The sequence below is a fragment of the Prosopis cineraria genome, unplaced genomic scaffold (assembly GCF_029017545.1).
Source record: "Prosopis cineraria cultivar Desert tree isolate PC_DT_omini unplaced genomic scaffold, ASM2901754v1 PC3, whole genome shotgun sequence".
Lineage (NCBI taxonomy): Eukaryota > Viridiplantae > Streptophyta > Magnoliopsida > Fabales > Fabaceae > Prosopis > Prosopis cineraria.
The window spans coordinates 13722193-13742682 of record NW_026555334.1 but is presented as its reverse complement, the minus strand read 5'-3'; the positions used below and the strand labels follow the sequence as shown (position 1 = coordinate 13742682).

The 20490-nt window shown below is 32.5% G+C and overlaps 3 protein-coding genes across 12 annotated transcripts; 2 read left to right on the top strand and 1 right to left on the bottom strand.

The window, feature by feature from the left end:
• Positions 1–4746: 4746 nt before the first annotated feature.
• Positions 4747–8022, top strand: LOC129307116 (uncharacterized). 2 transcript variants are annotated; one of them, XM_054947983.1, is made up of 3 exons: positions 4747–4958; positions 6859–7017; positions 7528–8015. In XM_054947983.1, exons 1-3 carry the CDS (start codon positions 4947–4949, stop codon positions 7786–7788), a joined length of 432 nt encoding a protein of 143 aa, XP_054803958.1. In that variant the 5' UTR covers positions 4747–4946; the 3' UTR covers positions 7789–8015. The 2 variants fall into 2 exon arrangements, with proteins under 2 accessions (XP_054803958.1, XP_054803959.1); XM_054947984.1 differs by lacking the exon at positions 4747–4958 and adding an exon at positions 5002–6443 and having other exon boundaries at positions 7528–8022.
• A 2848-nt stretch (positions 8023–10870) lies between these two features.
• On the top strand, positions 10871–14605 carry LOC129304775 (protein NUCLEAR FUSION DEFECTIVE 6, mitochondrial-like). Of its 9 annotated transcripts, none has more exons than XR_008591777.1 (5): positions 10871–11102; positions 11179–11300; positions 12303–12376; positions 12819–12889; positions 13956–14181. XR_008591777.1 is itself a non-coding variant. In XM_054944561.1 (4 exons), the coding sequence occupies exons 1-3, from the start codon at positions 10945–10947 to the stop codon at positions 13961–13963; spliced, it is 288 nt and encodes a 95-aa protein (XP_054800536.1). In that variant the 5' UTR covers positions 10873–10944; the 3' UTR covers positions 13964–13997; positions 14191–14556. The 9 variants fall into 9 exon arrangements, 3 of the variants coding, with proteins under 3 accessions (XP_054800536.1, XP_054800535.1, XP_054800534.1); XR_008591776.1 differs by lacking the exon at positions 13956–14181 and adding an exon at positions 14191–14605 and having other exon boundaries at positions 10872–11102; XR_008591775.1 differs by lacking the exons at positions 12819–12889; positions 13956–14181 and adding an exon at positions 14191–14556 and having other exon boundaries at positions 10873–11102.
• A 1922-nt stretch (positions 14606–16527) lies between these two features.
• On the bottom strand, positions 16528–19856 carry LOC129304748 (uncharacterized protein At4g28440-like). The gene is made up of 2 exons (XM_054944516.1): positions 19484–19856; positions 16528–17009 (listed from the first exon to the last, which is right to left on the bottom strand). The coding sequence occupies exons 1-2, from the start codon at positions 19731–19733 to the stop codon at positions 16819–16821; spliced, it is 441 nt and encodes a 146-aa protein (XP_054800491.1). The 5' UTR covers positions 19734–19856; the 3' UTR covers positions 16528–16818.
• Positions 19857–20490: the final 634 nt, after the last annotated feature.

Here is a 20490-nt window from a genome sequence, read left to right as displayed (position 1 = left end):
AAATGTTGTACAAAAGTCATCCAAGTTAACAAAAAATTAATGCATACATTTTTTTTTACCTTTTTATTTATATTTAAACTTTTAATTAGTAATTTTTAAAATTTAAATAATAAATTATCTAAAATGATATTCAAACGCGCAGATAAAATTTTTTATTGAAATACGAATTTAATACAATTATTTAATATAATTTACATTTATTTTTATTTAAATCTCATTATTTTTTAAAAATAAATTATATATTTAGATATTCACATACTTGATAATGTAAATTTTTTTTTTAAATTCAGAGACAAAGTAGAGAATTAGCTTAAGACAAATTAATAATTTTAAAATTTTTAACATATTGACAAGAAAAAAATTAAATACTTTAAAATATTTGACAGAATATTCTTAACAGTATTAAATATTAAATTAAAATATAATTCTTAAAAATAGAGAATGAATCTCCGTAATTTTAGCAAAACAAACAAGAGAGCATTGTCTTTTACTCTTTCTTTTTTTTGGTGCGGAGGCATTTGGTTTAACATATAGAACTATTTGGGCCTGTTATGGGCTTTCTACTTCGGGCTTCATTGGACAGTTACGTTGGCCTCTTTATTCAATATCGGGAAGTTCGGTTGTCAATCTTCAAGGAGCGAAAAGAAAGCTATGAGATCAGATGATTACCGTTGATTAAAAATGATATGATTACGAAAAGTTCGCATACATGGTTGTACCGGGGAAAAAAAAAAAGTCGGAAAACATGGTTTTATTTTACAATTTTATGTTTCATTATATGGGAGGCTCATGGGATTTAGAAATTTTGTTCGATATTTCTACATAATAATAAATTAAAACTTTATTATATTTTAAAATCAAGTATTTTTTTATTGACTTAAAATATACACGACATAAACCTTCCGTGAAATGAATATAATATTACAATTGTTCTTTTTCGCTAAAATATATCTTATATAATATATACATATATAATGAAAGATGGTTTACGGCAAGTTTAATTTTTGTCGATGGCAATTGGCAAGTAAAAATGTTGCTTGATTCAATTCATTAACTCCTTGAAAGGAGCATGTGCTTAGAGATCCAAGGAAAAATCGGCATGAACTCATTATGATCTCCCTCGCTGTCGCCGTAAGTTAATGGACCACTTATCACTTGGTATTAAGAGAAAAAGCAAATTAATTAGTTTATTTTTGTTTTAAAAGTATTTATCTAAATTTAAACAATTTTAAAAATGAGCGGACAAATAAAAATGAATCTGATTAATAATAATAATAATAGTTACATAGTTCAGAGATTAAGGCATCAATAGAAATGATTTACAATTCTATAGGAGAATTTTCTATCATATTATCAACATTCTACACATTTTTATCGATAGAAAATGATCAAAGATATAAAAATAGCATCGTGGCACATGTGCGTCTAGCTAACAAGCTAATGACTCTCAAAGCTCCACAAAACAAAATCCTTTGTAGCAGCAAATCTCGAGAATTTCACATATGGCTAACGCATGAAGGGCTTGTTTGGTAACTTATTTGAGAATAATTTTTTATTTTTAAAAATAAAAAATATATTTAATAATGTGTTTTTAAAAAATATTTAAAAAAATAAAATATTATTCTTAAAAATAAAAAAATTGAAATAACTTTTTAAATATTTTGAGATTATTATTTAAAAAATAAAAAAATACATATTTTTATTATTTTTTATTCTTAAAACATGTTTTATAAAATACTAATTTTTTAAAATAATAAAATAAAAACAATTTTAAACAGCTGCTAAATCTCCCATCCCTTCCTTTCCCCACGAAAAGATAAGTGGCCACAAGATACATGCCAGGTGGGAGAAGGTGAAGGCCAAAGTAGGGTAAGCAATCCAGGTGGAGGGATATGAGTGGCCCGTTAAACTATGAGAACAACGTGGACGGCTTGCCTCAAGCGTCGGGTGACGTGGAGAAGTAAAGTTGAAATATTAGGAAGCCAAATTTAGAAGGATGAGTAGCTGAAGGGTCAAGTGGGGCCCCATCTTGCCGGACCTTTTGAGCTGACGTGGCAGACGCTGGGAGCAAATGTTTGTTTTGGTGGTTGTAGAACTGAGGGAGCCAATCTTCGTCTATGCCGCCCAGTGCTAACCACGGACACCGACACTTTCATTCCTTGGCCTCTTCTTATCAGTTGTCACAACCCGCACGGCACAACTCCTCCCCGTCCCATCTCTCTCCACCCTTTAATTTCTAATTTTTTAAAAGAATGATGTTAAAGTAAAAAAAAAACTATTAATATTAATTTAAATAATTATAAATTCAGCTCAAGTTTCAAATATAACTCAGATTATAACTGTATAACTTATTTTTTATATGATTTAACTATTATTAATTCCGTCTTTTGAAATTAAAATGTCATTATCTCTTACTTTTATTTCATTTAAAATTAACCTCCCATCTCTATACCTCTAATTACACAAATTATTTTAATTTCATTTAAATATATATACTTCCTCCATTTAATATTATAAGATACTTTTAATTGAATTACATTTTTAATGAATTAATTAATTATTTTTAAAGTTTTATATTTTTTCATATTTACCTTTAGAGTCAAGAAAACAAGTTGAGTTCACATGGGCTAGCTTGTTTTAAGCTTAAAATTATCTAGTATTATATCACTAATATAGAGACTATAATTGAGTTTCAAGTTTAAAAGGCCATCCCACTGACGTTTTTAGGCCCTATTTGTTTTTATAATTTTAGGTTAAAAAAAAAAATAACCATAATGATAATGCTGCTAATGATACTGCTCATGTTTAGTTTTTGTTGATGTTACAATGATACTTGGACAGTGTTGCTATGGTATTTGGATGTTTAGGCTTAATATCTTTGAATAGTCTTTATTGATGTTTAGGTCCCTCAACCTTAATATTTTTGCTCATGATACTTAGATAATGTTGCCATGTTATATATTTGTTATGAATTTACTTCAATTTATTTTTTTAAACTTAATCTTATCTATGGTAGTTTTTTTTTATCATAAATTTTTGTATTAGATATTTAAACTGAAAAAAGAAAAAAATATATAAGATTAAACTTGTAAAGCTAGACTTTTTGACTCTAAAGGCCAAGGTTGGCTTAAAAAAACACAGCCCTGATACATTTTCAAGTTTTTCAAGCCTAACCATTTTAAATCCAGGCACTAGTTTTCAGCTCTATTTACTTTTATTAATAAGATATTTTAATTAATTTTTTATTAATTACACTTCCTATTTAAGAGTTTTTTTTGAAAAAACCTTATTAATAATGCATTAAAAACATAAAATACTTTATATTTTCAAACATTTTATCTTGATAAATTTTTCTATTTTTGAATGGAGACAATAGTTAAAATCTCTTCATAAATTGAACCAACACTATTCCACCAATATCATTATTACATTAAAACAGAGAATAGGTCTCATTTATTTTACTCCTTTCATCCTAAGTTATAAAACACTTTTAAACACAATCTCATATATCAATAAATCTCACTAAATATACTTAACAACTTTATTTTTTCAAAATAAAAATATAAACTTTCAAAAATATTCATTATTTAATATATTAAAAAGAGAATGGATAAAATAAAATTAATTATAGAGAGAGATAGGATTTTGAGATAAATTTTTTTTAAGTGTCCTGTAATTTAAAACAGAGAGAGAATTTTATTATTTACCTGCTGCCCCATTTACTTTGGTGTCTTACTTGTCAATAAGGTTGAGTCCATTGAATATACTGACGGGTTGTATGGAGACTATCATTATCAATTATTTAATTCCAACAAAGAGACAAGCGAAATTACCAAATTCTCATATTAGTTTGTGGATTTATTCATGACTTTTGTTCAACTAGATAATGACTACTAAGATTTAATATTTTAATTTGTTGTCACGTACAAAAAAAAAATGAAAACTTGCATATACAGAAAAGAATTTAATATTTATCACATGACAATTAACTATTCCACATGCCATTTGCCTCCTTGTTTCATAATAAAATATCGTTCATTAACATTTTGTATTTCTTTCAAATTAAAAAATAATAATTAGACAGTAATCCAGAAGAGAAAGTCCTATCATGCACGGTAGGTAACAACGAATTACTGATTCTAGGCGCGAGAAATAAGTGTTTCAATGTTTTCACCCAAAAAAAAAAAAAAAAGAATTCCAATTATCAAATTAAATAACAAGACCAAAACGGCCGCCAAACAGTACTTAGGTAGTAAGTTGGTTTCAGTTTAGCGCAATAATCAACATAAATTAATCATATAAATTGCATTAGTAGTTCACCAAGTAAATCTTTAAGAAAATATATTGCATTAGTAGGTTACCCATGAAAGCAAGGTGCTCTACACTGATCACACATCACTTGCGATGTTAGCTCTTGTTTACCAATCAGCAGCGACAAAAATTGCTTGTAATCTGTAAATGTCTCATCACGCCTTTTACTACCAACCAAACAGGTCATTAATGTTCTTAAATCTCAACCGTTTTGATTTATACATCGACCCCATGCTGAAAAAGCTAGAAACAACCAAGAGATCACTTAAAGGATGAGGATGATCATGGAAACGCTTCATTTTCAGTTTTCACAGATGGCTGTTCAAGTGTCACTCCCCAATATAATTTTAAAATATGGCGCTTAATTAACGGTAAAGCCATTCCTGTATTTATTGCCCAAAAAAAAAATTGATTGATTTGGAGTAATGCGTTCGCTTAGGTGATTGATATTCAAGGCTGAACATTCAGATGGGACCCAAACTCTTAAATGTCTAGTGTTTAAGGAAGGAAGAATACTAGTCAGGTGACACGTAAATCCTCGGGCCGCTGGTTTCTCCGAAACAAATTTCTCTTCGTTCCCTGTGTCCTCTGTGATCACCATTAACCTCAACTTCTCGGAGCAGGGGAGAGAAGCCATGGTTAGAGAGGTAATAATTCTTCGCTTTCCTGCTACAATTCAGCACAATAGTAAGAACGAGGATATTCTCACTTCTCAGTATGCCTTCTTTCTTTCTATCTTCTTCTTCTTCTTCTTCTTCTTCTTCTATTCAGCATTTTCTCTTCTGGGTTTTGATATGTCACTCTTGTCTCAGTGAAAGATCATAGTTTTCCTGGTCTGTTAATGTCACTTCATCCATAGATATCAAGTAAATGGAAACTGAAGCTTTCTTCCTCTGGTTTAGCTCAGCGTGCGCGGTTATTACTTCTGAGTCTTGTTCTTTACTGTTGAGCTGCTTAAAGGTTCAGGGAGATTTTTCTTGTTTGCTTATGGGTATTCTTGCATGTCATGTTGAGCCGAATATAAATGAGTCTTTGCTCGAGGTAGTCATTTTGTTTTGGGAATTGTGAAGTTTGGCAAATGTTTGTTGAAAGTAACATGCGAATATTATGCATCTGGATGTCTTAATTATTTGAGTTGGAGGTCTGGTGAACGTGAAAGGAGACCATGTCAATCAATGAAGGTAAAATTTGTATTTTTCTAGGTGGACTGATATAGATGACGGACTCATTGGTGCTTCTAACCAGGAAGATGATGACAGTAGGGTTGGCAAATCAGTAGTCTTTTGAATTTACATTTCATTAAAACCCATCCAAGGTTCTTGTCAGAACTCAGTACCTGAACTGATAGATTTTTGCAAATTATGTTAATATGACATCAATTAGAATGGGGTCCTGAATAAGAATCTTGCTAATTAATAGTTTTAGTTAGATGAGCATCACATAAATTATTTTCATTCTCAGAATGACATGTCGAATTGGATGGTTTAGGAGTATAGTTTCACTCAATTATTTTTGTAATTGATATGATAACTGTATTAGTTATGGCAGTCTAGCAGTGGCACATGATGTGGGCCAAAGGTAAAGGCAGCAAAAATGGAGAAGAGTTTTAAGATGTACGACATGGGTGAGGAACAGATCTGAAAAATATCTGGAGAAATAGCCCATACTAACCACTAATCATTCACTTTCATTTCAAGAACCGTCTTCTAAATACTCATCAAAAGATAATTCTGCCGACAGTTCATTCTCACTGAGTTATTCCATGAACATGCTTTTCACCATATCAGAGTAAGGATGCACAGTAGAAGTAATTTATTGGATTTTTTTGAAAGTTTCTTCGAAGCGTTACTGATAATAATAGGATTTTTTTGGAGGTTTTATTTAAACCTGGACTCATTTGTGAAAGAATTTTGCTGCATTGAAACTGGAATTTGAAACCCTGTTAGTAAGAACAACCGCTCTGAACAGCTGAATCTTTCTAACTGGGCTGCCATAGGTGGATCTTCTGATAAATTTGCTTCACCATTGAGAAAGCCTTCTGCCATTCTGAAGATCGGTTCCATTTCCCTTTCATAATATGTTCATCAAGAAGATTCATTGACGATTATACAAAAAATTCACACTACCTAATGGTACCTTATTGCATTACCTTTTTTTCGTTGTTCTCGTTTCTGTTCATTATAAACATTGCAAGTTCTCCAATTCAGTGAAGTTTTGTGGTAGACTTGCCTGCCTAGATTAACTTAGGCGCACAAATTTCTCTGGTAACTAGAAGATTCAGCTGCTTATGTTGCTTGCTTAGTAATACATGAGGAACAAAAAGACAATTATCTTCTTATAGTTGCTGAAGTTTGATTTCGTCTTCATTGGCAATGCTAACAAGAGACGAGATAACAGTTTGCTATTCCAACTTCACCAGTTTCCCTGGGAAATTTTCTGACTGGCCTGCTAATGATTTTACATAAATCAAAACATTGATGCGTATGAATTGGTCAAAACTTTTTATGATCATAGTGCATAGCAATTTTGATGTGTGTCTCTTCTCAGAATGATGAGATGCCTCTTGGATGGCCACTTGGGCTCAGCTTTCTGTACACGAGGCTTAGAGTTGCAGAATCACTACCAGTTGCTCCAGTGGGGTCATACTCATTGCACGTACCATCTTCCAGCTTCTCCTCTTTCTCATCCTCCAACCTTGATACAGAGGTAATTAAGTTTGTACTTCCCACAGATGAACCTATTAACTCCACCAAAATTTGTAGATAGATTTCACTTGGGTAGATCAATCTGATAATAAAGAAAGTGGATCTGCATTTAACATACTTTACACATCCCTACATGATTATATCTTTACTGCATCTACTTAAGTCTATACCTAACTACATAATTTATAGGCTGTACTGTTATGTTAGATATTTATGGAAGGGAATCATGCACCTTGCTCAAGTGGCTGACAATTACTTCCCTGTTTTCCCAAAGAAGAGGACCACCTGTTCTCAGAATTGTTTTCCATAACAGTGGTTTTAAACTTTATAGCATAGAGTTAACGCAGGTTTCCAATTTTGGGAAAGTGAACTTCACACAGTAAAAGCATCTTCATATCCCACCAAAGATCATGTGAAATAATTACTCCTCTTACCTGAACCAGCAAGAAGAGTTAGGAGCTTGTAATCTTCTCCTGTTCTCACAGTTTAATTATGTTCTTGTTACAACCAGTCATCTGCATCTTTCTTCAAAGACAGTAGTGTATCCCTGGGGAGGCTAATCGGCATTAGAGCTGGTGAAAGAAGAGGGCATTTGTACTTCCCAAACGCTTTAAATTTTGAAGAAGGTGAGATGAATAATAAGTCACTAGCAAAAGATGGCTCTAAAGTACATGAACAAGTGGATATGTCTCGAGGCAATATTTGTATACCCATTCTACTTGATGCACTTCTGCTCAAGACCAGCAGAGCTAAGAGGAGTTCAAGGAAATAAGCGTTATTATTGATGGTGAGGAAAATAACATGTAACACACCGTGTCACTTCAGTGCAGATTCTCAATTCTGTTGTTGCTGTCAGAATTCAAAAATGGGTTTCGGTCAATTTTTCTTGAATTCACCATTTTAACTTTTGCCAGGATCCTTATTGTAACTTTGTTCTGTTTCATATTATGAGCACATAATAAAAGGGATGCGAAATCCTCTAGAGTTCTGGAGGTGTTGAATCTTGCAGAAATCATCTCTACCTTTTTTCTTGTAAATTCAGATATATGATCATGTCAAGCACTTCAGAAGAATAAAGACTAAAAAATTGAGTTCAACACAACACTGAATAAATTTTTCTTTGCCACAACCTGAATTTTGACCATTAAGTTCATCTCACTAGATAATTTGTTGAATGAAGTTATTCGGTGCAAACTCGAGTGTTAAATAAACAAAAACAAGAAACAATTGAAGTAGTTGATCTACAATGGCTCAAAATGAAGAAAGTCTTAAGACTCAACTTGCATTTTGATTCAATCTGTGAAACCTGAAGATGATGGCGGACCGTCGTAAAAGCAAGTGAAATGAATGTTTTAAAAATATTACCCCTAACCTAACCCTTTTTTATAGAAAAGGAAGACACATACATCCATGCATTTATAGAAATCAAACATGTCTGGTTTGAATAGGACCTCTTCCACAGAAGCTGACGTTAATTATGGAAGCAAGTGAAATGAATGTTGATAAGGTTACCTGTGGAACAATGGAGAAACTGGTTGAACTTGAAGATTTGCTTTGGTAATTATCTGAAAAGGTCAAAAAGGAAGATGACACGGATTCTGTGCGATGAAACCTTTTGAATTGTCAACAGGGTGTATTCCTCTTCAGTCTTCACCTTTAGGACCTGCAACGTCAGGCTTCCGAATTCTGACATTTTTTTGTTCCTTGATTCTTCAGCTCCTAATTTGTGTAAAGGTCAACCCAAGTAACTATGGAATGCATATGTGTAGGGTGTATAATTTATTATGAAAGGATGGATAACTTAGTTTATTTTTATTTTGATTTATTTTATTTTTATTTTGGGACTTTTACACACATAACTTATATCATAAGACCAAATAAAAAAATAATATATCCTTTCTTAAATTTTAAAAATGATCTTTTAACATTTAGTTAATATTTAATTTACACAACTATTTTTAAAATTATAACACTCCATTTTTGCAAATATCAGAAGAGACTCAAAACGCGAGAAACAAGCAAATGAGAGAGACAAACGTGAGTTACAGTCATGATGGTGAGAGATATCGACGGTACTCAATGAAATGGAGCATGCCGGTAGGGAAACGGAGCTACAAATTTATGATTTTTTTTATTTTATTAGTTTAGGTATTTGATTTTTTGTGATAAGCTAGAGTTAAAAAAATTTTGTGGATTGTGTTTGATTCATTTTGGGCAAAAGATTATACATTTTTCGTGTTATTGATCTACAATACTATATCATTGATATATCAATGATAAACAAGTTTATGTTTAATTATCTTATTATGGTGATCTGCAATATTATATCAATGATATACTATTATATATCACTGATATATAAGTCATATCAGAGAAAACTTATCAATAATATCGTAGATCAGTAACATGAAAATATATAATCATTTACCCAAAACGGATCAAACACAATTCGCAAAAAATTTGATATTACTGAGAGATGTGAAGATGGTAAAAATTAAATGACAGATAATAGATCTTAATCTAATCTTCTACTTCTAGAAGTAAAAGCTAAGCCAATTTCAACCAAACAACAAACAATGATTTTCAGGTGAAGTTCTAAAAATTTTCTGCAAATCATTTTTGTTGTCTTAACAAAATATTTTATTTTATTTTATTTTATTTTAAATTGTTAGATGCATATAATACGGAATTTTGAATCATGGACTAGTTATGGGGATATTTTTTCTCTATTTTGGATGTATAGCGTCAAAAATTTATATTTGTTGAGTGGAGCTTTTGTTGAGCAAAAAAAAAAAAATTACATTCTAATTAAATTTGTGAAGGACCATGTTTCAAATTTTTATAAACTTTATCTAGAATTTTTGAGGCCTATATATTTTATAACCACTGCACCCAATTTTCTGTTTTATTTTTGTAGTAATCAGACAAACTAGTAGATATTTAATCTTATAAATTTAAAATATTGGTCACCGATCAAACTAATATAAGTGAAATTAATTTTTGTTAAAAAAGTATTAATATACAAAAGTCAATTAGGGGATACCTTATATGTTTAAAAAAATATACATGCCCTAGTTTGATTAAAAACAAGTACAAGTATATAACTACCACAAGTTTTTTCTCTCTTTTTTTCCCCATTTCATTCTATTTATTGCTTAACTTTTTAAATGACTTAACAACTTGAATACAAAATAATATAAAGTTAAATAAATGAAAGTTGATATAGAAGAAGGGACTACTCTCATAATATATATTTAAAAAATTACAATGTTGGAAAGGAAAATAAAGCTAGACGAAAATAACCAGTATTTTATAAACATAAGATGTTGCCAACCAAAAAATAAGATGTGCTTTTTTTTTATTTTAAAAAAATGCTTTTTAGTTAATGACAGAAAAAATCCTTGTCAGAATCAAAAGCATATATAAGAATTTTCATGAAAAAGGAAAACAAAGTATAGAAAAGAATCATTTTTTTTAGTCTTTAAACTTACATTTAATGTAATTAATTCTTTTCAGATTTATTGAGAATTAAATTTAAAAAAGTCACAATATAAATTTAAAAATAATTAATCGTGTTATATAAGTTTACATATAATTTATTTTAAGAGAATTACATTAAAATTTCACATAAAAAATTAATTAGTTTAATATATTGTATTAATATATTGTATTATAAATGTTTAAACAGTCTTACTTTAATTATCAATCGACTTTATGATAATTAATTTATTTATATAAGATTTATATGTAAATTTTCCAATTCTTGTTGAGCCCTCCCCCTCCCCTCAAGCTAATTAGCGAAACATACCCAAAGGCTAAAACAGAAGGGAAAAAAAAAAAGTACAAAAAAGTAAAACCCCCAACGTAAAATTGCAAAGCCCCTGTGGCTACCTCATTGCCGCTGCTTCATAAGCGATCCTCCATAACGATGTCCACTCCGTACGTCGCCGCCGCCAGGTCTCTCATGCGCTCCTCTGCCTCCCGATCATTTCGGAACGCGAAGTTGGCTACTGGTGTCAGAGCAAGTCCGACGGGTTCGCCATTTGGGATCCCAAAGCGGAACTCACTATCGAATCGCATGTTCAGGTAATCGTGTGTCAATCTGAAACCACTTCTCTTCTGGAGAAAGAATTAATGATATATGTTCGTTGTCTCATGAAAGGTCGCCTGTGGAGTTGAGCTGCTGCGTGGAATCGATGCTTCCGTATCACACCGCCACTGCTTCTGCATTGCTCACTTCCATGCTCTCTGTATCTCGCCGGTCTTACGGTTGGACCCCTGAAGGTATTTCTTCTTTCTCTTTATTTATTATCATGCGTGATATTTTGGTTTTTTGTCTGGTTGAATGGAAGGGTTTTGTCCTTGTTATTGTCATTTGCATTCTTGGAGAAATCTAATACGGGAAGGACTTGTTTTCTTTGAGCCTAGACAGGCTAAATTATATTAGTTACACCTTTAGTTGTGAATGATATAGTGGGAGCTTAACATCTTTTAGGGTCTGCCATGAAACCATGATATTTATATGATGTGGGAAATTACACTGGAGAAACTGAAGTTGAATAGGTTTAATTTGGCCAAGAGGGGAAGAGAGAACAATTTGTATTTAAAAAGAAAAAACTTCAATTTTGAAATTATTCTGAAAGATTCAAAGATCAACTATTTAAACTGTATAGTAAAATACTGGTAGTGGCCAGAAAAATAAAAAGGTAAAGATCTCAAATTAAATTTTTTTGTGCTTAGATCATTCAGAATAATTTCAAAATTTATGCCCCATGCTTCTCATCTGCAACTTATTTTATTTTTCTTTGTGGAACGTCCACAAGGCTTGAAACAAAGCTGAATGGTGCCATGTAAAATCTCATGTTTGAAGTGTACAAGTATGTAATATCTGCTCTCTTTAGTTTTCTTAAATCTGTTGAATCGTTGAGCCAGTCGTTTCTTATCTTTGTATCATGGCAGCTTTCCTTCTCTGTTCTTTGAATTGTTGCTAACAAACATATGAAGCTGTTGTAAGGTATAATAAAATGAAGAAATTTTTTCGATACTAATAAGAAGAGTAATAATAAGGAGGAGAGAGGAGGACTTCACTGAAACAATATCTATTTGTCCAAACAACTATTTCCGTTTGGATGGAGCAGGGGAGGTTGTGTGAGTTGCTTAAGTAAATTGCAACAGTTGGGTGTGTGTAGACAATTTTTTTCCCTTTGGAAACTTGGTTTTGCTTTTCTGACAGGATCTCTCTCTTGCTCCAACAATAAAAGGATGTCTATTATTTCCTATTTGTAGTACAAGAGAAGACTAGATGAAGATCAAGCATCAAATGTGTCTCTTGGGTTGAGAACTACTCTACAGTGGTTTAGGTGAGAGGAGTGGATTTCTAAATTTAGGATTTTATAAATTGATTTGGGCTAATAGTGCATCCTAATGATATTCTCGATATATTCCTCTTACATATTACTTCTCTTAGGCATTTCCTTACAACAATGAATCTTCACCTTAAGATATTGACCAATTATCTCTTGTCATTCCCTCAAGAAAGAACCATCACAGGTTCACCCAACTATTCCTTTAATTCAGTGAAACTTATGCTCATTTTCGTGAATGATGATTTTGACTTAATTTTGCAATCATTTGGTATTTTCCTTAGAATAATGAAATTCCTTAAAGACTTTTTCTGGCTGCTATTTTGGATTCTGGAGATGCTGGGTAACCATGCAAGAGTATCTATTGCATCTGATTTAGCCTTGGAAAGTCTATGCTTAATTAACAAAGTAATCATACTAATTTATTGTATTCACCCAGATTGCAATCATGATGTATAATGAATGACGAAGGGTTCGTGCAAAGTTTTATGTAGATGCGCTCCTGAAAAGGTGGTCAAGTAAAATTTTTGTTGTAGGATTTCGCTTGATTTTTACTTCATTTTTGTGTTCTGTAATGTTAGAAAAGCAATTACTGAAAGTTGTTGGATGGCACTAAATCTCCACCAATAAGTTACTGCGTTATAATCAAGTTTCTTTGTCAAAATTGATGACATAATGCTATTGTATGTTGGAGCCCACATGCGTGCAGTGTAAAATGGAGATCAATGGTAAACCATATCAGCTATTCAGTATTCTATAATAGAAATTAGGAAAAATTGATCTTTTAGTTCTTTAACTTTTAATTCACTTATAACTCAATCCCTCAATTATGACTCACTGTGACTCATTCCCTCAACTATGACTCGCTTATGACTCAGTCCCTCAACTTTTGAATCACTTACAAATTAGTCCTTGGACTTTTGTTAAATTTTCTTTTCATGTTAGCTTATATCTCACATCAATGAGCAAGAGGAGGGTATTTTAGAATAATATATGAGCATTTTTTTTATCCCTCTTATTTGGTAAGAAATTTTTTTTAAAAAAAATTAAAAAATAAGGACTGAATTATAGGTGAATCAAAAGTTGAGGGACTGATTCGCAGCGAGTTATAATTGAGGAATTGAGTCGCAGCAACTCATAGTTGAGAGACTAAGTTACCAGTGAGTTAAAAGTTGAAGGATGAAAAGATTAATTTTCTCTAGAAATTATCATGGCTTCTGAAGGATTTTTATTTTTTTGTGCCTAGCTGGATGGAGTGAGTGAATCCTTTAGGAGCATCAATTCCATGGCTTTTATCGTTCTGCTTTTATAGTTCTTTGGGCTGCCCAGGTGTCTTGGAATGTTAAAGCATTAATTTATTACATCTTATCGACCTTTTTTATAATGCTTCATGGATTCCAAAATTTTCTGTTAACACCTATATAATGCCCATGCATATGGCAAATTAACGTCTGCGGAGTGTTGGGACTATAAGAGAATAAGATTCCATTGATTGCTACATAGTTTGAGAATGCTAATATAATGATTTACCTTTGTTTGTTACTTCCATTTTGACCTGGCTGCTTTTTTTGTTTAGGGTCGTGAACGTTTGCTCTTTGGCCTTGGGATTGGGGACTTGGCAAGTAGTGTTAAAGTGTTGCTTCTTTTTACATTTGCTTTGCTTTGACTTGGTAGTTTTATAATGTGATTCTAAACAATTTGTAATTTAAAAAATCACAATTACCCTTCAGTATGATTAGTAATAATCGTTGTATCATTTTGGATGATATATAGTTGCACCGTTCCTAAGTCATCTTCTTCTTGAAATGTAGATGGATGATTGTTGTCTGTGGGTGCGACCATTGCGCGTACTTTTCCTGGATTTCAGTGAACTTTGCTAGGTCTGCTTGGAGGATTTTTTGTGTTCTCCTTAGTTGGATGTGAATTTTTTAATACTTAATTGTACAAGCATTGAGAGCCGAATATAATGCTTGATATTTGAAATTGATTGTTCCTATCACTCCATAGTTGAAACTTTTGGAAATGACAATGATCAATCCCCCTGTTCGAAAAATGACCTAATTTGGAGGAGTAGCCGAGATCTCATTGATTGTCAATGTACAAGCCGGTTTAAGATACTGTGTTACTCACCAATGTCTTTGTGGCATAGCAGCATGTCATTTCTCCTGTTGGCATTAGACTCTGGATTTAATCCCTCTTCTTATCACTGACAGTTAAAAAGAATAAGACATTGTGTTATCTGGCTATAATTTCAACTTTTTTTCTTTTAAACACGGCCACAAATCTGTGCAAGAATTTGGGTGTGAAGTTCAAGGCGAGGAAAGGGGAGAGTTTTAATATTATCTTGTTTGGTTTTGGTGAAGGGAAGGAGAAGGTTTTTAATGATCCTTTGTTTGGTTTAGAAAGGGAAAAGAGAGAAGGTAATAACTAATTTACTGTTATATTTATATACATTAGTTTACAAAAATTTTAATTATTCCTTGTAGATTATAATTTTACACCTCAATTTAAATTGTATGATTTTTTAAAAATTCACTCTCATTTTATCATATTGTCAATATATGAATAAAAAAAATTAAATCAATAATTATACTGATAACAATTTTTTATGAAAAATAAACAACTCCCTTAAATATATAATAAAATATGATGAATTGTAATTTTTAAAAAAAAAAATCCAAGGAGATCAGTCAAGGTCTGAGGGTGAAGTATAATTTGATATGAAGGAATTTTTTTTTTTTTAAGTTATGGTATACTTAGAATATTAAATAATAGATAAGGGCAAAATAGTCAAAAAAAAACTCTCCTTCAAAAAACTCCAATTTGCTGGGGAGGGGTCAAAATAACCTCTCCCCTTCCCTTCCCTTCAAAATTTTTTAATCAAATGAGAAAAGGAGAGCATCTCCTTTCCAAAACTCTTCAACCAAACACATCATTAAAGAAATCAAATAATGTCAAAGTACAAAATGTTTTGGTACCTTTAGAGTGGTTTGTCTAAAAGTGTAATATTTAAATAATCATTAGAAGCTCAAAGTACTTATCAATATATTTATTTGCTTTTCTAAATATAAAATAATTGTCCAATTTTTACAGTGGTTTTCTTGACAATTTCAGCAAAAGGGATGCCCTTAAAAAACTTGTGCTAGGTGTGGCTGGAACCAAATTCAGCATTATGTAACTCTTCCCATAAAAGCAGGTGACAGAAGGAGGGAAACTTAACTACTTTAGGTTGTGATGCTTTTCAAGAGAAAAGTTTAGGTTGTTTTGTTGGAAATAAAATCATCCCCCCCCCCACCCTTGTTCTGTTTCTTTTTTTTTCCCCCTTACCCCCCTCGTTTTGCAACAAAACAAATTGTATTTTGAAAATTAAATGGTTTAATTTCTCATGATGGGCAACTTATTTGTACATTACGCTTCAAAGTTGTGTGAAGACCAGATTTTGCTAGAGTTTGCATTAACTTTTCTAAAAATAAACCATTGTCGGAATTATTTGGCTGAAGTGAAAACTTGAATGCAATAGAAGTAAAAGAAAATCTTGATAGTTAATCATTTTTTACGGGTAGTGAATGTAATTTTGCCTGTATTTTAGCATTTTCAGAAGGCTCACGGCATTTCTAATTTCTTCTATTATTTTCGAGAAACCTCAAAACGGACTCGAGCCAGGTGATTTGCGTGTCCCCTATAGATTAAAACTACAAAAATGAATCCTCACTTTGAAAGGAACCAAAAATGAAGTTAACTTTTACAAGTTTGTACAATATTAGTTTACTCTTGATTCTTAATTTAGAATGAACTTAAATACTTAATTTCATCATTAATAACAAATAATCAACTCCACATCTCCACTTTCTTCCACTCCAATCCAAATTAATGCATGTTTGTTTTTAAGTTTACATCCCCTGGAAGTCCATTTAAAATAAGTTGGAAATGACAAAAACACAACTTAAATGTAGCTTAAATAAACTTTTGAGAGAGATCCAAATCTGCCTATCCACTCTCAAGAATCATCGAAAAGGAAAAGATAATATCGAGTTTATTTGCTGCCTTTGAACTCAAAGGGTCCAATTTCGGAGGCAAAACTTTATTATGACATATATTTAAATACTAAACTGGAATTGACGTCCACGAAAATGCAGGTGGGAAAGAAGAAAAGGAAAGACCGATGATTGTATTAACACAATATTATACTTTGTCTCGAGTTCTCCGGATACAATTGCTGACAAAGTTAAAATATCATAGCCTCATAACACAACACCTTTCTGGTGACCTCAACTCAGCCAAAAAGATGCCAAACAAGTTAAAAGGGAATTGCATGCTAATTTATGTAAGCGAAGGTATACCCAAACCCATCCTTCTTCACAAGTCAAACACTTTACCTTGACAATATCCATTTTCTTGGTAAACCAATCATCAAGTCATCTTTCCAGTATTCAGAGGAATCATTCTTCAACCACATTCACCAACTCATATTCCACTAGAGAAAGGTTGTTATCCTCTTTGACTACAAATTTTGCAGGATCAGTGACCTCAATACGACCCCATTTGTCAACAGCTAGCCTCATTGATCCCTTGAACATGTCAATCTTTGCATTTCGAAGAATTACTGTAGTACCTGGGTTCATCAAATCCACTGTAGCAGAAAAAACAAAACACGTCACACACAAAAACACTAGTTGGAAAAACTCTTCAACAAACTATGGTCTACATAAAATAAAAGGATCAAATCAGTCACAAAGATACCAATATAAGCTCGCCTAAAAGTTTATCTAACATGCTCATGTTTTTTCCATCATTGGTATGATTTATCTATCTCTCGCATAGTCTAAATAAGAATCTCTCCTAAAGTTGGTGTGCCTCATTTCTACTCCCTCGAGATATACCTATCCAGTATGCACGTATTACCAATTAACCAAAGTATCAGAGGTCTTCTATTCATTAAACTTGACTCTTAAGTTTCTGCGAGTCAAACCAAGAACCTCAAAACAATATAAAACCTAATTACTCTGAAAACTATTTCAGAACTGAAAATGAGTAGGAATGCAAGCAAATTCACACAAATATCTTGTACATATTTCTTGCACATTTTCATTATTCTGATATCACTTTCCTTCCACTGGAAATTGTCAGCCATACTCCTGTCGTAGCTTTCAGTACCCTACAAAAGATCCAAACGATGGAAAACTGCAGCTTGTTGCCAACGATACCATTCTTTCTAATCATTGACCACCAACAATCCATTCACCAAAATGTTTAAGATGTTCTAAATTGAAGACTTGGGGAAAAAAAACGTAAAGTAAATAAAGTTGTTTACCTGCAGATTCTTGATATACGTATATAAAGAAGATACAAAAAAGGCCTCTTTTATTCAAAGAACCAAAAATACCCTTCTACACATTTGATACAGGAATTTCAATTTACCTCATAGAATTAAAGACTAAGGTAATTCAGACATTAGTTTACCCAGACAATTAGTGAAAAAGTGTTGGATATTGGTAGTAATAGACATCATAAGCATATTGTTCAAAATATCCCTATCTTCATTTTCAATTGCAACAAGTTTTGCTCTTTGAGTCTGGACTAATGTGATGACAGTGTAATGACACTCACTACAACTTCTGGTTTTATAGTGAACATGGGCGTACATGTGATTTTAAATTGTAAGTGTGCCAGGGCACAAGTTTGAGCAATGTCTAGCGTTGTGTTCATGTATATGTGCGCATTTAATGACATCATGTGAATGCGCTGCATATCGTGTTATGTATTTGTATGCATGTGCCTTTGATGACATCATGTGAACGTGCCGCATATCTTTTAAATTTTGACACCCTTGAAGTGTGTCTGAAATAGTGAAATTCAAAAACAAAGTTTAAAGTGAGAAGAGTTTTTTGGTAAAAAGGTAAGTAGCATGAAGACTCTAATTGATACCACATAATGTTTGGAAATATGTTGAACTTAGTTAAAAAAACTAATACCAAACCAGGAATATTTTTCAACCAATAACTTCCTTGGAAACGTAGATAAATCCCCATATCAACACGTGATGTAAAATTGACAACAGAAGCGTTCTTGGTGAAGTGTAACCAATAAAAGCATATCTGGGAAAACTGAACAAAGCTCGCAAAAATTCATAACCTTAGTCACACTGAATCATAGTAACACAACGATAAAATGAGAAACGTTATGCAGGAACCAGTTACTGAGGTTAGATTTTCTTTTTCTTTCTTTGTTTTTTTTTTTTGGGGGGGGGGGTTAAGGGGCAAACAAGACACTTAGTCATCATACCCATCACCTTCAAAGCAATATTATATATATATATATATATAGTATAAAGACCGATAATAGAGACACTAAGGGCAAAGGATAAATCTCTCCCAACTAAATTGCTACACACAAAGGTCTGAGATTCGAACCCTCAACAGAACTCTAACCACTCACGCCAACTTTAGTTGGTTTCAAATCAACAGTTTTAGATGCCAAAACACTGACAAAACCATGTGTTCATTCTCTACCGCCACGATAATGCAAGTGTTCACCAAGGACATCAATTTTACACTGTTGAACTAAACAGCTCCAGAGGAGCTACAAAATCCATCCTTGATCAACTCAACACTTAACATAATAACATTGGCAAAAATTGCATAACGTCAACACAATAGTCTATAAAGCTTCAAAACCTGCATAAATCTTCGTCAAATGTCATAAATATGAATCCTACAACACAAAGAGCCAAGACCATCAAATGTGATAGTGATTCCATGAGAATGGTTCCAGGAGTCGGGGGATTGGGATTTCAAAGAGCCGAACCAGATAATTATAATTGAGCCTTTTTTCATCGGAGCAACTACATATAATCATCAACCAAGATCCAGATAAGCAAAACACCTCCGAATAACCCCCTTTCTAAATTTCATAATCGGCACATCATCGAAAATAGAAGAGTCACGCAGAGACAGAATCAGAATATATAGAACCCACGATAATGTAGATCCTATCAACAAAAGCCCAAATGAAAACAACGAAAAAATTTAAACAGTCAAAAGGCATCTTATGAGAGAAGTTTGCTTTTTTTTTTTTTGGTATAAAAAAAGAGACTGAGTTCGGGACCTTGTTCGTTGCGAGCAGTGAAAAGGATGGTTCCAGTCTCGTCGCCGACTAGGCACTCAGCGATGAGAGTGGGACGGAGGCTCTGAGAAGAAGCGGAGGGTCGAGCTTTCTGCAACACGGTATTGGCGGACAAGACCTTAACGACCAAGGTGTGACCGTTGGTTCCCGGTTTAAGTTGATCCACTTTGACGAACACCGGCTTCCTCTTGGCGGGTTTATTCGCTGTACCGCCTTGCTGATTCGATGCCATTGTTTCCGATCCCCGGATTTCTGTGTTTTTGGTTCACCGATTCACAAGTGCAGCAAAAGCAATACGTCTATGGGCTATATCAGCCTATTAGCTTACAAGCTACAACCCATGCTGATCGGCATTTCTTCATCTCTTTTCATTTTCCTGTTTGTCAAAAAGCGGCACGTCGTTTGCGTCGAACCGTGCTCGTCACGACTCATGTGAGCCGTCGCACGCCTCTGCCCCCAAGGGTGAATCAGTAACCAAAATGTTTTTTTTTTTTTACACTACGATTAAACACCATAATTAAATTTTTTTTGTGATCATAATAATTAAAATGTTTTTTCTACACTGCGATTAAACATCATAGTTAAAATGTCTTTGATATCATAATTATGACCCTTATGATACGACTAAACACCAACTTGTATTTAAAATGTTAAATGCTCATTGAAAGAATTTTACTGATAATATGATCTTACCTATTTTAACTCATAAATAATGAGTAATTATGCCCAAAAAAAATGTTAAATGAACTGGATTTTTTTTTTTTTGATACTTGGTCCTTATCCTCTATCTAGAACTTCAAATCAGTTCCTACCTCCGATGATCTGCACAAAATTGAGGAAGCAAAAAAGTTTAGAATTATGCCAAATATGTTATTTTCATTACTTAAATCAGTGTGGATCTTATATGGTGTAAAATATTAGAAAAATAAGTGGTATTTTTTATAACTTATCGGTTTATTAACATTTTTACATATTATATATAGAAGCAT

Excerpts from the sequence above, each read along its gene's own strand:
- LOC129307116 (XM_054947983.1), top strand. Across the intron at positions 7,018-7,527 it reads CCTCCAACCTTGATACAGAG|TCATCTGCATCTTTCTTCAA; the intron begins GTAATTAAGTTT and ends TGTTACAACCAG.
- LOC129304775 (XM_054944561.1), top strand. The coding sequence starts at position 10,945 with ATGTCCACTCCGTACGTCGCCGCCGCCAGGTCTCTCATGCGCTCCTCT. Across the intron at positions 11,103-11,178 it reads CTATCGAATCGCATGTTCAG|GTCGCCTGTGGAGTTGAGCT; the intron begins GTAATCGTGTGT and ends GTCTCATGAAAG.
- LOC129304748 (XM_054944516.1), bottom strand. The coding sequence starts at position 19,733 with ATGGCATCGAATCAGCAAGGCGGTACAGCGAATAAACCCGCCAAGAGG. Across the intron at positions 17,010-19,483 it reads CACTGCTCGCAACGAACAAG|TGGATTTGATGAACCCAGGT; the intron begins GTCCCGAACTCA and ends TTTCTGCTACAG.